This window comes from Oreochromis niloticus, linkage group LG16, assembly GCF_001858045.2.
Source record: "Oreochromis niloticus isolate F11D_XX linkage group LG16, O_niloticus_UMD_NMBU, whole genome shotgun sequence".
NCBI classification, from domain to species: Eukaryota; Metazoa; Chordata; class Actinopteri; order Cichliformes; family Cichlidae; genus Oreochromis; species Oreochromis niloticus.
The window spans coordinates 30,571,782-30,586,604 of NC_031987.2; the positions used below are offsets into that span (position 1 = coordinate 30,571,782).

At 41.3% G+C, this 14,823-nt stretch overlaps 1 protein-coding gene across 1 annotated transcript in view; it reads right to left on the reverse strand.

The window, feature by feature from the left end:
- Positions 1–11,748, reverse strand: part of LOC100710253 (phosphodiesterase 1A, calmodulin-dependent) — a 44,659-nt gene extending 32,911 nt beyond the window's left edge. The window contains exon 1 of the mRNA XM_019353389.2: positions 10,399–11,748. Within this exon, the coding sequence (XP_019208934.1) occupies positions 10,399–11,144 (746 nt within the window). The 5' untranslated portion in view covers positions 11,145–11,748. The remainder of the gene's footprint in view (positions 1–10,398) is intronic.
- Positions 11,749–14,823: the final 3,075 nt, after the last annotated feature.

The following is a 14,823-nucleotide window of genomic DNA, read 5'->3' on the forward strand; positions in this document are numbered from 1 at the left end:
AATGGACCATGTTCAGCACCTCCACTGGTGAAGCTGCTGCACTGAGCTGCGGCCACAAAGTGGTTCGTGCTTGTCGTGGTGGTAACCAACCAGATGGTGGTAAGAACCAAATGTTGAATGCCAGTGGTGAAGGGAACCATCACGCTGAAGAAGGAGTCCTATTGGGCTTGGTCAGCCTGTGGGACTTCTGAGGCAGCCAATAGGTACAGACAGGTTAAGCAAAACGCATCCAGGGCAGTGGAAGCAAAAACTCTAGTGTGGGATGAGTTCAGAGAGGCCATGGAAAAAGACTGTCAGATTGTCTCAAAGAGATCTTGGCAAACCGTCAGGCGACTCAGGAGGGAAAAGAGCTGCTCTACCTACACTGTGTATAATGTGGGCAGAGCACTGCTGACGTCGACTGAGGACATTGTCAGGCAGTGGAAGGAATACTTCAAGGACCTCCTTAATCCCACTGACACGTCTTCAGTAGAGGAAGCAGAGTCTGGGGATTAGGGGGATGACTCATCTACAGTCGTCCCCCTCAAATACAGGAGGAACAATGCGGTTTTTTGTCCTGGTCGTGTAACACTGGACCGGCTCTTCACCCTCTTGAGGATACATGAGGGGGCATGGAAGTTTTCCCAACTAGTCTACATGTGTTTTAGGGACTTAGAGAAGGCATTCAACCATGTCCCTCGGGTATCCTGTGGGAGGTGCTTCGGGGGTATGGGGTGTCCGGACCGTTGCTACGGGCTATTCAATCCTTATACAACCACTGCAAAGACTTGGTCAACATAGCCAGCAATAAGTCGGGCTCGTTTCAAGGCTTCCACTGGTCTCAGACTCTCATCTCTGCTTTTTGCAGATGATGTGGTTCTGTTGGCTTCATCAGGTTCAGCCGGTTTGCAGCCTAGTGTGAAGTGGCGGGAATGAGAATCAGCACCTCCAAATCTAAGACCATGGTTCTCAGCGGGAAAATGTGTGAGTGCCCACTCCAGGTCAGGGACGACTTTTTGCCCCAAGTGGAGGAGTCTAAGTATCTTGGGTTCTTGTTCATGAGTGAGGGGAGAATGGAGCGGGAGATCGAGAAATGGATCGTCCTCATTGTACCGGTCTGTTGTAGTGAAGACAGAGCTGAGCTGTGGTGAAGCTCAGTCAGTCTACGTCCCCACCCTCACCTATGGGGAGTGAATGAAAGAACGAGACTGAGGATACAAGCGGTGGAAATCAGATTTGTCTGAAAGGTTCCTGGCCTCTCCCTTACAGATAGGGAGGGGAGTTTGCGCAGTGGGTTATATCTCTATGTAGTCATTTTATAACTCCTGAAGTAGTTTTGTGTTACTTTGTGGTTTTATGTCTTTTTTATCATTTTTTGTCATTTGCCTCATTTAATGGTTACTTTGGTTCACTTTGCAGTTGTTTTGTGTCTCTCTGCAGTCATTTATATTCTATTTGTAGTTTTATATTCCTCTTTTTTGTAGTTGGTTTAAGAGTCTTTGATGCTATTTTTTAATGACAGATGTTAAAAGCCACTTCAAAGCAAGGCTCTGGTCCTTTGGGCCTGGACCACTTGGGTTCCTGGGCCTGTGCCTAGCAAACCCTTCATGAATCCACCTGTGCTTGCAAGTAAAGAAAAGACAATTAAAATTCAGTCACCAAAATGTATCCCTCGCAGGTTTCTAAAATTTACAGTTAAGGTTGGCATTATTTCACACAGATTTGTTTCAGACATCAACAATGTGAATATGCACAAAAATAAAATATGGCTAAATAATTTGCTATTTGGTGCTTTTTACACAACATCACTCTTTCCAAATGAGGCCAAAGAGGTGGTACTGGTGAAGTAGCAAGATTTTAATGTTAATTTACATGTTTTGTCACCTTTGATAAATATGACCAAATCCCATTTGGAAAGTGTTATCACTTCATTACATGTTAATGAGGTCAGAAGAAAAGGGACAAATAGAGCTGATTTTGCTACTATTAATACCATGCAAAACAAAGTCAATGTCACCAAAATGCAAGCGTTAAATCATGCATCATCGAACCTAAAGACCTATTGGAATGTAAATTTGAACAGCAGATTACCCCACAAGTAGATGACGACGATCTAAACGCTCCATTTGGTCTGAAATTAGCCAGTCACAGCTCTGGAATCTGACCCCAGCAGCTAATCACAGCTCTGACACGTCTCAGCTTTGAAATGCGACTGTAGAGACCTGTTATTTCATGGTCGAATGGTAATTGTACGCCGGCCTGCGTGGGCGGATCAGAGCTGAATTACAAAGCTGTATAAGGCACGCTGATCAGTGCCAGGTCGCTGCATTGTTTTCTTAGTCAGAGAAAACTCTCCAGCACGCGGCAGCAGCAATAGTGACAGGTGAGGACAGAGAGTTTCTGGAGAATGACTCACACCCCTATCATGACTTTTCCAGGGTGACGCCTTCAGCAAAAGAATTTGCATTTTGCGTCTTTACCTTTTTTTTTTTCTTTGTCCTTGTACCAATTGTTTTGTGATTTCACCTACACATTTTCTTCTCTGCATCATTAACACTGAGCTTATGGAATGTATTTTATTTTGTGCACTGTTCTGTTTGCAATGCATCACTGCAGGGTGTGTGCGTGTGTGCGTGCGTGCGTGCGTGCGTGTGTGTGTTTTTGATGGTTAACTCCATCAAACCCGCCTACGTCTAGACCAAGTGTCCTGGAGAAAAAGCTGAACCTCCATTAAATTGAAGCAGTGTACACACTACACAGTATCAGCCTTTTGTTGTTTAGTTTCTTAACCACCCCATCAGGGTGGATTCAGATTGGTCCTAAATTTAATTTTTGAAGCATGACAACAAGCCAGACATGCAAAAACAATTATAAAGATTAGTTTCTACTTAATCTGACCTGGACAGTTTGGTATTTCTTTTAATACATCCTCAGATGGCAGAACGTTTTTTCCATAGCTGAGCTTTTTCAGCTGATTCCTGCTCTTTAATGTGTCAGAAAAAAGTTATTTTTTGCTTTTGTTTTTACACTTCCTCTGTAATTCCACTCAGCTTCTCACCAAAGCCTACTTATAAACAAAAAACAATAAACAGCATAATAAAAAATTATGCATCTAAATGTGTAAAAAAAAAAAAAAAAAAAAAAATCACAAAAGTAAATGAAAAGCTGTTCTATTCTCTTTCTGTCGTTTTCTAGTTTACTGCATCGAAATGTTCTGCTGTTACCACGGAAACTAAACTAGGGAAAATTTTCAAAAATAAACGAATAAATAAATATCTCCACACTTTTTTGTTTTCTTGTCAAACAGCTTTAAGCTCTGTGATTAATTTATATATGAACTTTATGTCTGCCAGGAGGAAATAATATTGTAATGAGCACAAAGACACAATCGCTCACACAAAGAACTAGGCAACAGCTGGTTTTGTGACCACTTGAATGGGTCTTAATCTTGTATTCATTCATGCTTGCTCTATTTAATTTGGAGAAAGTTTAGAATAATTTGTAAGTTTCAGAAACTTGCTTTAACAGGTGTCACAGGTTATAATAGAGAAGTCAATGTCACAAGGCCCTTCTAAATACAGAGTCCCCAAACTTAGGGAGGGTTGTGCCTGGAAAGGTCAACAGTGGCAGGCAGAATGTCTATAAATGGAACAGCAGCTCTGCTCTGCTCTGCTCTGATGATAGCAATACAAATGTACCTGGCAGTAACATGATGAAGTAACCTTAATACTTTTTTTTTTTTAATCAAACAAAAATTTGCAGTCTGTGAAAATGAAATGTAACAACAAGGCTTCTCTTTATTTTATTTTTTCTTTTCATTTTTGGTAACTGCACATATGAAGAGACCCAAAGTCTGGGGGAGCCTTGGCTCAGTCAGAACGACCATATTCGAAAGAAGATTTCTTTCTTTTCGTTTGTTTATATTCGGTTGCATGGCTCTTCTCTGAGAACCTCACCACCCTTCCTATAGTCTATGGATTGCAGGTAAACTTGGCTTTGTGGTGTGTCTGAACCAACTCAAACTTGATTCAATTCAAATCTATTTATATATATGCGACATGCTTTATATTGTAAGGTAAAGAGAAAACCCCAACAATCAGATGACCCCCTATGAGCAAGCACTTGGTGACACTGGGAAGGAAAAACTCCCGTTTAGCAGGAAGAAAACCTCCAGGAGAATCAGACTTAGTGAGGGGCAGCCATCTGCCATGACCAGTTAGGGCTGAGGGTAGGGAGACAGGAGGTTCAGAGATACTGTTATTCAGGGAGGAATGTGACGTGAATGTCCATATAGTTTTTCACAACCTCTCAGCCCATAGTTGTTGAGATATCCAACATTTCCATTTGTGGTGCACCACTCAACAGACTGAAACATGTAATAATGATTATGCTAGCTCTATATCCACTCGTCTGCCTGCATCCCTCGGGGTTTGGCGCTGCTAGTCTATTCTTCACATTACTTCCACTTTCCTGTGGTGTCAAACTTAATTTTGATGTCATCACTTTCGCCCAGTCATTTTCTTGCTTGTCTTCTGCAAGCCAATCATACTCTGTTCTGTGTGCTCTGAATCTCGCTGCTTTTCTGTCATCCTGCCTTTCAGATTCTCATTCGTGCAACCGGCCTCCTCCAAATCTCCACCTCATCCTCGCCAGAATAGACATCGTCCAAGTCTCCACCTGCTTCACCTCTCTGCCGTCCTTCCTACCATCGCTGGACTCTGTTCTACTACGAAGATCGGAGTCTAATTGCCAAACAATTATTAATCAAGCTCCATATTTCAATAAATCATTGAGAACTGTTCATTCGACTGGTCTCTTCTTAGTCACTGCTACTTTGCAACCAAGAGTGTTACTTTATTTACAACTATGCCTCACAGGTTGTTAGGTCAGAGGTGCCAACAATTCTTGAGTGTGATTAGCATTCAGGTGCAGCAGGGGATCTATTTACTGGGTGCACAGGCACTGAGGGGGGACACACAGGCACGCAGAGCTTCTGCTTACGCACAAGCAACATTACTGTCAAACTACAGATGCCTGTTGCCATTACTCACTACCCAAAATAAAACCAGCTTTGTTGTTTTATCTAAGACCTTTTCTCACTGAGCAGAAGAATCCTCCGGAAAACTAAACAAACCTCGGAGTGTGTTCACTCCCCGTGACGGAGTTCCCCTAACCTCGGAGTTCAGTCTTGTCAGGTTAGTAGACAAGCTGAATTCTGCATCTTTATTTTTACACCTCTAGTGTTTCTCATTCTCTCACTGTTGACAGAGAACACATTCACTTGCCAATGTTTATTAGAGGATTTGGCAAAAACGAAACACTTGTCTTGGCGTCAGCTTCTTCAACCAACACACCAACTTCTGCTGATAAATTTCTGTTTCTTTTTTTTTCTGTTATATTTTCCTCTGTTGCCAGCCGGTTACCAACACAAGATGCTGTATAGCAAGCAGGGTCTGTTAAACAGAGCAAGAGTATCCAAGGGGCATAAATTAAATGTGTGTGTTTAATGGTAATGATGCCATGCACATTTCATTTAACTGCTGATGAGAGATACTGTCAGTAAACCAAATACTGGTGGTGACCTGGTCTTCCATAAGATAGTAAATTAGAAGACGTATCACAGACATACACAATACATTGTGAATCTTGTTATTAAATGTTTTTGTGAACAGAAACTGATAAAATAAAGGAGAGTTTAACTTTAGCTGTCAAGAAAATACATTGGCAAATGTACTCTTAACAGCATTAAATCTATTAATTTTATTTCTGGACATAATTTTCCCATTTGAAACAAACACTGCCCAACAGATGAAAAGTCAGCCGTTCCAAAATATGCCAATATGGCTTCACTAATGCTACCTTAGCATTACAGAATGCTAAGTTAGCGTTCTGTAACTATCACCATATGTGAGAAGCTGGAAAAACAGACCAGCCAAATGCATCAGTCTGTATTTGCCCATTGGCTATAATGGGCTGTTAAATTTTGAATGAAGCAGCTACCATGGTTATTATGCAATGTCCTCTTTGCTGTGTTTGAATGATATCATATTACAATGTATTTCCTTGATACATATTTTCCTTTTTTGTTGTTAAATATTTTTTGTCTAATCTAATCTGCCAACAGAATGGAAAAGTCAGAAAAAACAGACCTAAGTGTAAAATTTTCTGGTTTTTTACATTGTGTTCACTACAATTTCAAAATTGTTAGATTACTAATTATTAAACTGAAGATGTCAAACATTGTCTGTTAACGTCAGGTTTTGTGATTTTGTAATGATTCAAATGTCATCTGTGCAATATTTCACCACTGTATATGTGTAAAATGTGTATGTATTCTGTTTCTGTCTTTACATAATCTCTTGATAATAATCTCTATTGTTACTGTTTTATGTATTTATTCTGTTGAATAGATGTAGCAAGTTCCTTGGCACCAGGTTATCTTATCTTATCTTATCTTTTAAATGCTCACTTGTAGCATGTTCGTAAATGATTCAACTTTTGATCAAAGCACCACTGCTCAGTCACAATCCACACTGTTATTGCCAGAGGCTAACGACAGAAGAGTCACCAGCATTGCTCAGGGGTGCAGGACGTTGCTGATTGAACAGACGGTCCATCTCACTGGTAGATGTGCTATTTATTTGCTTAAATTATTTAATAAACTACATATATAGGTATTTGCAGGCAGTGAAGTTAACATAACTAATGCAGGAAATATTGGAAGCCTGGTTGTTCTTGATGGCATCATTGCTTGGATGTTTTTGTGGATACTTGGATCATAAGTTAGCTAGCTTTTCCTAACAAATCCCTATTTTAATTTCCAAACCTCTTTGACAAATATCAGAAAGCCTCTGAAAAAAACCAAACTGGCATTTTCAGTTTTAGTAATTCTTAGAAAGAATGACCATGGCTGTGCCTCAGGAAGTATAGGTGGTCATCTACTAATCAGTTCAATCCCTGGCTGCTCCAGTCTGCAAGTCAAAGTGCCCTTGGGCGAGATACTGAACCCTGAGTTGCGTCTGATGGGTTCACTGGGGTTGAATGTGTGTGAATGTTAGATACAAAGCACTTAGACATAGAAATAAGTGATTGTGTGTGTGACTGGGTGAGAGAGACATGCTGTATAAAGTGCTTTGAGTGCTCAGGTACTATATAAGAAAATGTCCATTTACCATTTAGACTAAAGGAAGATCTGAAACTGAGAGAAAAAGATTTAGAATTTTAACTAGCTTAAGGTGGAAAAAGTGACCTGGTTGAAAGAGATCTGACTGCCTGTCATGGGCATGTCATGTTACCAAGACAAAGGGACAAACCACTTCAATCAGACATACAGACTTGTCACAACAGGGAAATGTAAATGTATGCTTTAATACAATGGGTCCATCAATGCTTTTCCTACTGTGACAAGTCAGCATGTCTGCAGGGAAACAGATTTGTTGACTAAAACATCAGTGTATGCTTTAGAGTACCACACTGACCTTATACATGGCCAGTTTAAACAAGAAAAAACAGGTTATTATCAGCACAGCAGAATCAGAGCTATCATTTCCTCATTCCTCCTTATTTCCTTTTTATTCCTCCTTGGGGATCTACGTTATTGCAATGAAACCTCACAGAGGATTAAAAAAGCTTAATTCTTACAAGCACAACGTACCTGGATTTTTTTCACTTGTAGCCATGCCATGCCATTCTGGAGATACAGCAGCTTTTAAAACATATGCATTAGTACTCTTTTTACTCTATACTATTCCTTTAAATGTGTAGTTTTTAGGTTTAACTGGACAAAACCAGAAAAAGAGCTACAACTAAACTGAACACAGCACTGTCCAGATATTTTGTATGTGACAAATGTTTCTGGTGAAAAAATAAAGAAGTCTTTAGACACATTTATGTGCTGCTTTAAAGACATCAGGCAAACAAATACAAAAGACTGGGAAAGTTATGTAAAAAAAAAATAAACAAATAAACACCCAAACTAATTTTTGACGGAGCGTGTCACAACTAAACTGCAAAGAATTTGAGGATTTCTTTTGTAATCTGCAGTCAATAAATCATTAAGTCTCTGAAGCTTGAGGAGTTTCTGTGTGGGAGTTACAAAGTTGGAAAGTAATGCTGAATGGATGTGAATACTTATGATTTTTTGGCCGTCCGTCCAACTAAAGATAAAATTTCGGATGAATTAAGCAGAAAATTGTGTCCTTCTGTGTTTTGGGGAATCGTGGGAGCAGCATACTTCAGGCTGAAGAGGAGCAGGATTATCCAGCTTGTTACCAGAGTATGCATCAGAGCCTGATTTGACGGTACGGTTATGCATCAGTGGTAATCGTCACAGATATTTGGATGTCTGTGAAGGCACCGTGAATGCTGATCAAGACATGTTCAAGGTAAAAAGAAAGTAAACAAGTATCCAGAAAACAATAAAAAATAATCTGTTCTTCAGCAGATCTTAAAATTAGGCAACTAAAACCCCAGATGAGCTACAAAACATGACACTGGTTTGCTGGTCTGGAGCATCAGGGCAGAACACAGCATATCGTACCAATGTTCAAGCAAGGTGGTGGTCGTGATGCAGCTACAGGACCTGAGCACCTTACAGTTACTGAGTCAGTTACTGTATGAACTCCTCTGTTTACCAAAGTATTCTAGAGTCAAATGTGAGGCCATAGGTCCAAAGCTAAAACTTGGCCTACACTGGATCATGCTGCAGGACAATCATCCCATGCACAGCAGAAAATCCACAATAAAATGACTGAAAACGAAAAGAATCAAGGTGTTGCAAAGGCCCGGTCAAAGTCCCGAGCTCAGCCTGATTGAAATGCTGCAGCTGAAGCGTTAAGCTTTGATTATACTGTCCACATCCGTGAACCTGCAAGGGTCCACTCAGGTCAGAGTGACGGAAATTCCATCATCAGATAATCAGTTTGAAGGTCTGTGCTGATGTCTGAATGCCTGCCAGTGTTTTTGAGACCGTGTGTACCCATCCACATAGACTTTACAATACAGTGCGACAACTGCACATGGGCCTGTGGAGGCAGACTTCAAAAAAGTATAACAGCAGTGGCTACTCAGCCACTGCCTGCAGAAGGGTAATCAAAACTGTGCCTCGAAACTTCAGTGAACTGAAAGAGTATGGTAAAGAAGAGTGATTCCAAAAGCTACTGAATTTTGACTTTTGTTAAAACAGCAGCGACACTGTGTGACATTGTGTGCTGCTGTTCATTTGAGCTTGAATTTAACTCATTTTAAAATTTATCTTATGCCGTAATACATAAAAACAGACTGACAGATAACTGCCAACTCTCATGTTCATACCAGGGGCACAATTTACAGTCACCAATTAGCCTAACATGCTTGTCTTTGGACTCTAGGAGGAAAAGCCACACAGGGAGAACATACAAACTCATCACAGCTCAACAGGAGGGTCAAACCAGCAACTTCCTGTTGTGAGTTGTAGTTCCAAAGATGTGGTTAAACACAATTTATAGTTGTTAAGTATGTAACCTGATGGAAAAATTACATGTTTTTTATATATTACAATACTAAAACTGTTAATTGTGTGTCATATGGACGATTTAAACATCTAAAACCAAAATGTACATATGTCAATTTGCTGACTTTAAACTGTAGTCGCTTAAAATCTTTACTTGGACTAACAGGATTCATCACATTATGCCCATAGGGCATTCACTGCTTTGAAATGCTCAGTTTGGGAGCATTTCAAAGCCCGTAGTCAGATTTGTCAAAGAAAGGATGCGCGAGTGATGAGGTTGTAGTTCACATGTAAACAGACTGAAGCATAAACAGGACATTCAAACATTTTGTGTTTGCGTGCCTGCCTTCATCTCTGTCTCTGTTTTCGTCCGTCTCCCTGCTGATGTGTTTTTCTTTGCTGAGAGTTTGCTGCATCGCAACGCTCAGTTGTTACCATGGCAACAATGGAGAACCAAAAAGAAAAAAAAGGCACGCTGGGCTCTTTTTTGTTGTTGTTGTTGCTTTTGGTTTGGTTTTTTTGTGTGTGTGTGTGATCGCCTCAAATTCAAACAGATGTGCAAGGCTGTACCGCTGCAGCGTAGGAGTCAGCCGCTAAGAAAATATCTGATAGACAGACAGACGAGAAGCTGTGACTTCATCAAACACACACACATACAGACACACACGCTTTCTCTCCCGTGTTAAGTGATGTTGCACGCCCACCGTTCCCCGCTCATTTTCTGTCATTCGTCTTCCCTTCCATCGTCGGTCCGTGCCAGAATCACCAAGGCAACCAGTCGACCGCACTGATGCCGTCCCTGAGGCTGTCAGTCTAACAGCAGCTCACGGATCCTCACAGCGTGATCACCAATTATCGATAGTGCTATTGCATCGACACACTGACATTACATCATCAGCCAGCTGACTGCGTGATCTGTGTTTACTCACATTCCTCTGAGCCGGATCAGGACCTGGTTGTTGTGATTCTGCTCCAGAGCGTCCCCAAAGTCCTGCGCCTCCTCAGACTGCTGTTGCTCCTTCTGCTCTTCCTCAGTCCGTGACATCTCCTCACACTGCACCTCCTCCTGCTCCTCCTCCTCCTCCTCCTGCTCTCGAGGTTGCTGCTGTTGCTGCAGCTCCTCACTCTGCTTTACCTCCTCCTCCTCTTGTTGTAACAACTCACTTTGCTGCACCTCCTTTTCTTGTTGCATCTCCTCAGTCTCTTCCTCCTCCTCCTCCTCCTCCTTTTCAAAGTCCTGTAGCTCAATTTCCTGGACCTCTTCGATCTCTACCTCCTCCTCCTCCTTCTCCCGCTCCTCTGCCTGTACCTGCTCCTCTTCCTGCTCCTGTTCCCCTTCTGGGTTTAGCATCTGCTCAAACAGCCAGTCCTCCTGCTGCTTCAGAACCTCCTCCACCTTCTCTTGCATCATCCACTCATGCGCCGCAACCTCCTCTTGTTCTAGCTCTCCCTCCTGCCCATACACCTCCTCAGTATCTCCATCCTGTTGCTGCACTTTCTCTTCCTCCAGGTCTTCCTCCAGCGGATGGACCTCCTGTGGCTCCTTCTCTACCTCTCCCTCCTGGTCCTTCATTTCTTCTTCCATATCAAGTTCTCCCTCCTGTTGCTGCAACTCCTGCTCCTTAGCCTCCAGCAACTTCTCAGGCAGCTGCGCCTCCTCCGTGTCCTCATTCATCTCGGTTTGTGGCAAAGCTCACCGAGCAGAGTTCAGTCTCTGTGAAGTGTCCGGACGTCTCTCAGTCCGACAGAGTCGTGAAAACATCAACACTGATCGCAGCCTTCAGTTCAGCAAAACTTCATCCAACTTTCTGTGATGTCACCTGACGAGCCCGGCCAGTCCAAAACGCTGATTTCAGACTGATTGGTAAGGGAAGTGGAGGGGTTAAAGGTCACGAAAATTCGGGAGGAGACAAAACAGGGAGAGCAAAAACAACAAAACACGTCTCACAGAGCTCTCGGAGCGCAGTGTCAGCTCTGTGCACCGACACTGCAGTGACAAAATGATCCCACTGAATGTCCCAGAGCATCGCCGTAGCAACGCAAGGAGGAAGCCGACCAGCAATAAAGATGGGATAGAGTGAGTGAGAGAGAGAGAGAGAGAGAGAGAGAGAGAGAGGAGTGGTGGAGGAGGACAAAAGAGAAGCAGAGAACATTGCAGTGCGTTTCCGTGGTAACCCAACAACGGTTGCCAAGAGTGATGGAATCCTGCAGCCGACAGACTGCCCTCCTCCTCCTCTTTCTCCTCCACCTCACCCCCTCCCAAATTCAAATGCACATAACTTTACGCTCCATTCAGACCCAAACAGCAAAGAGGCAGATTAATCTGTCCTCTCCTCACTCACCCGCAGTGCCTGCCAGAAAGACTGTACAGTGAGCTGTGTGTGTGTGTGTGTGTGTGTGTGTGTGTGTGTCGGTTGTTTTTAAACAATGATGATGTAATGTTCCTGAAAATGAGAGTCACAAATCCGCTCCAGTCAAGTGGTACAATCACACAGAGAAAGTAAAGTGCTAATGGCTCCCTCTAGAGGCTGCTATGATTATTACAGCCATAATTTCCTCATGGAGCTGGGATTTTAAAGCTCTGTAAACTTTAAAAACAGCAATTTGTCCTCTGTCTTTAGCCACACAAATGTGAGGACATGTTTCTGACTGCCCCCTAAGTTTAAAGGTTCCCAAATGGTTTCCTGGAGGAAAGATACAAAATCCCACGGCCAGATGTGCCATGGGATTTTGTAAAAAGTGTATAGCATTAGTGCAATTGGATAAAATGTTTTGAATTCATTTTTAATTTGTTATCCACATCAATTTTCCTAAAATAAAATGTTCCAGTGGCAATATGGTGGGAATTATGTGATCATGATAGATAAAAGTCTCTGGTCATGGTCAAATAGTCGGCAAAATAGCCTCATATAATGTGACCTACCTAACCATACAATCAAGCAGAGGTCTATCCACACTGTATGTTAAATCAAGTTGGAAATTTCACCAACTCTTATGGCTGCTTCTCAGGCACTTTGTCTCTTAAGCAAAACTGTCATTTCAGGCAGCAACCCTGACTGACAGTGAAGTGGTTTGTTAGAGCAAACATAGACTGCTTTCTCTTATGTAGCTGATCACCAGTCCACATGACCCTGAAATATGATATCTGTTGGGAGAACTTGGTCTTAACGTGCCAAGCAAGTTAAAGAGCTACTTAGAAAGCAAACATTGATTACCTCAAAAGAGCACTAGTCTCAACCACAGGCACCAAAACTGCTTGGTGGATTGTGTAATAGTGTGCAGCAGGGGTGGCAAAAGTACAGAAATTCTGTACTTAAGTAGAAGTACAGTGTTAAAAAGTAAAGAAAGTAAAAAGTAGCTCCTTGAAGGATGTTTCTACCACATTGTGTTATATTAATGTAATAACCAAATAATATTAGTAGATAGGAATACAAACTTTATATTAGACTAATTTTCTAATTGTACTGAGCTTGAACTTGTTAAATAGAACATGAGCAAAGAAAAAGAAGGAAAATAAAAATAGCTTTATTTTCTGTTGCCTACGCTGTAGATGTTGACTTTGCATCGAAACAGGGAAATGACGGTGGGGGTGGGGGAACCCTAAAATCAGTTGTAATGGCTCAGTATGGTGAAAAGAATCACAGCTCATGATCATTTCTACTCAGCAATCCACTAGATTTTCTTAATGTACAGACTGTGATCAGCTGACCTGATGCTACTGCTGGTCTGAGGTTTATTGCTCTTTGTGGATTTACACAACTGAATTCAAAGAGATTTAAGCAGATGTGTTATAAGTTGTTCATCCTCTACACTAACAGAAAATTCTTTATATTAACATTATACTAGACTGAATAAAGTTGGTAAAAAGGTGGAATTCAGTGAATGAATCTAAGCAACATGATGTAACCTAACTCTGACCATAAAACCATAGCCACTATGCACCAGCCACACACTTACTTTAAATCCATCACACAGCAAATTACCTGTTTATCATGCACTAACCTGCAGAATATTACTACATTCAAATAAGACAGTCAGTCTTCCTCAGTTTGATTTACACAATATGAAAAAACATAATGTCACATGTACAGACCCAATATCTAATTGAAAAACATGACTTACATGTAAGCTTTAAATTTCCAATTTATCAAGTGTAGCAGAGCAGTCCTTACCTTTAAATCTAACCTCTCTTCTTCCTCTCCTGTCTTTCTTATCTTTCTCCATCTCTGACTGAAGTTAGCTCACTTTCTTTTCTCTCCCTGTGAAATGCATCAGCTGGACTTTTACCTAGCAACACACTGTATGACAACTGCACACAAACAGTTTGTGTGTTTGCTGATGGTTGTTGAGCTGATAGAAATGTTGAATTTAAAATTACCTGCCACAACATGTTATTCCCTTTATGTTTGCTTCTCTTCTGTAGCGCTAGCTAGATGCTAAAGTCCCGTGACCTTCAGTCCTTCAGGTGTGTCAAAAAATAAACAACAAAAAAACAAAAAAAACAACAGCCCACTCTGATTATGGCAAACGGTGGGTGCATTATCCGAGGATAACTGCTAACTTAGTGCAAAGTTACATGTTCATAACAAAAATCAATGCAACAAAGGTAGAGCATAGTTCCAGTTATACTTCCACAGAAAGCCTTATTATTTGTCAAATAAATCATCATCATAAGGCTGCCAACACCATGGTTAGCACATATACTATGGTGCCAAAAGTATTCACTCATCTGCTTTCACACACATATGAATTTAAGTGAGTTCCCATTCTTAATCCATAGGATTTAGTATGATGTCACCCCCACCCTTTGCACCCTTTCCATATGATTTAGGAGCATGTTTATGGGATTTTTTTTTTTTTTTTTACTATTCTTCCAGATGTTGGACGAGAAGTCTCCTATCTAATTTATCCCAGAGGTTTTCTTTCAGGTTGAGGTCAGGACGCTGTGCAGGTTAGTCTTCCACACCACTTCTTCCACACTAAATTCATTCTATGTCTTTATGGCATTGAATTTAAAGAATTATAAAGATATTCATTACATCTATTAAATTGGGTCCTTTAACATGGGAGTTTGTGGGGAATTGGCTCTCTTGGTGACAGTCTCAAGTGGAACTGTAGTGGAGCTATAGAACTGTAATTCTATAGCTTTGGTTGTAGAGCCAGAATTTGTCACTATGTTTATTAAGCAGGATTTTTTTCTCCCCCAGATGTTTGCTATGTCTGCAACAGGTTCATTTTTCATCCCTGCATGCATCTTACTCAGCAGCAACAACATTCTTACCAGGTGTTGTGGGTTTCCAAAATGCAGAGGTTGGTGGGTCCATAGACAGGGTTTTCAACACTGCACCCATTCC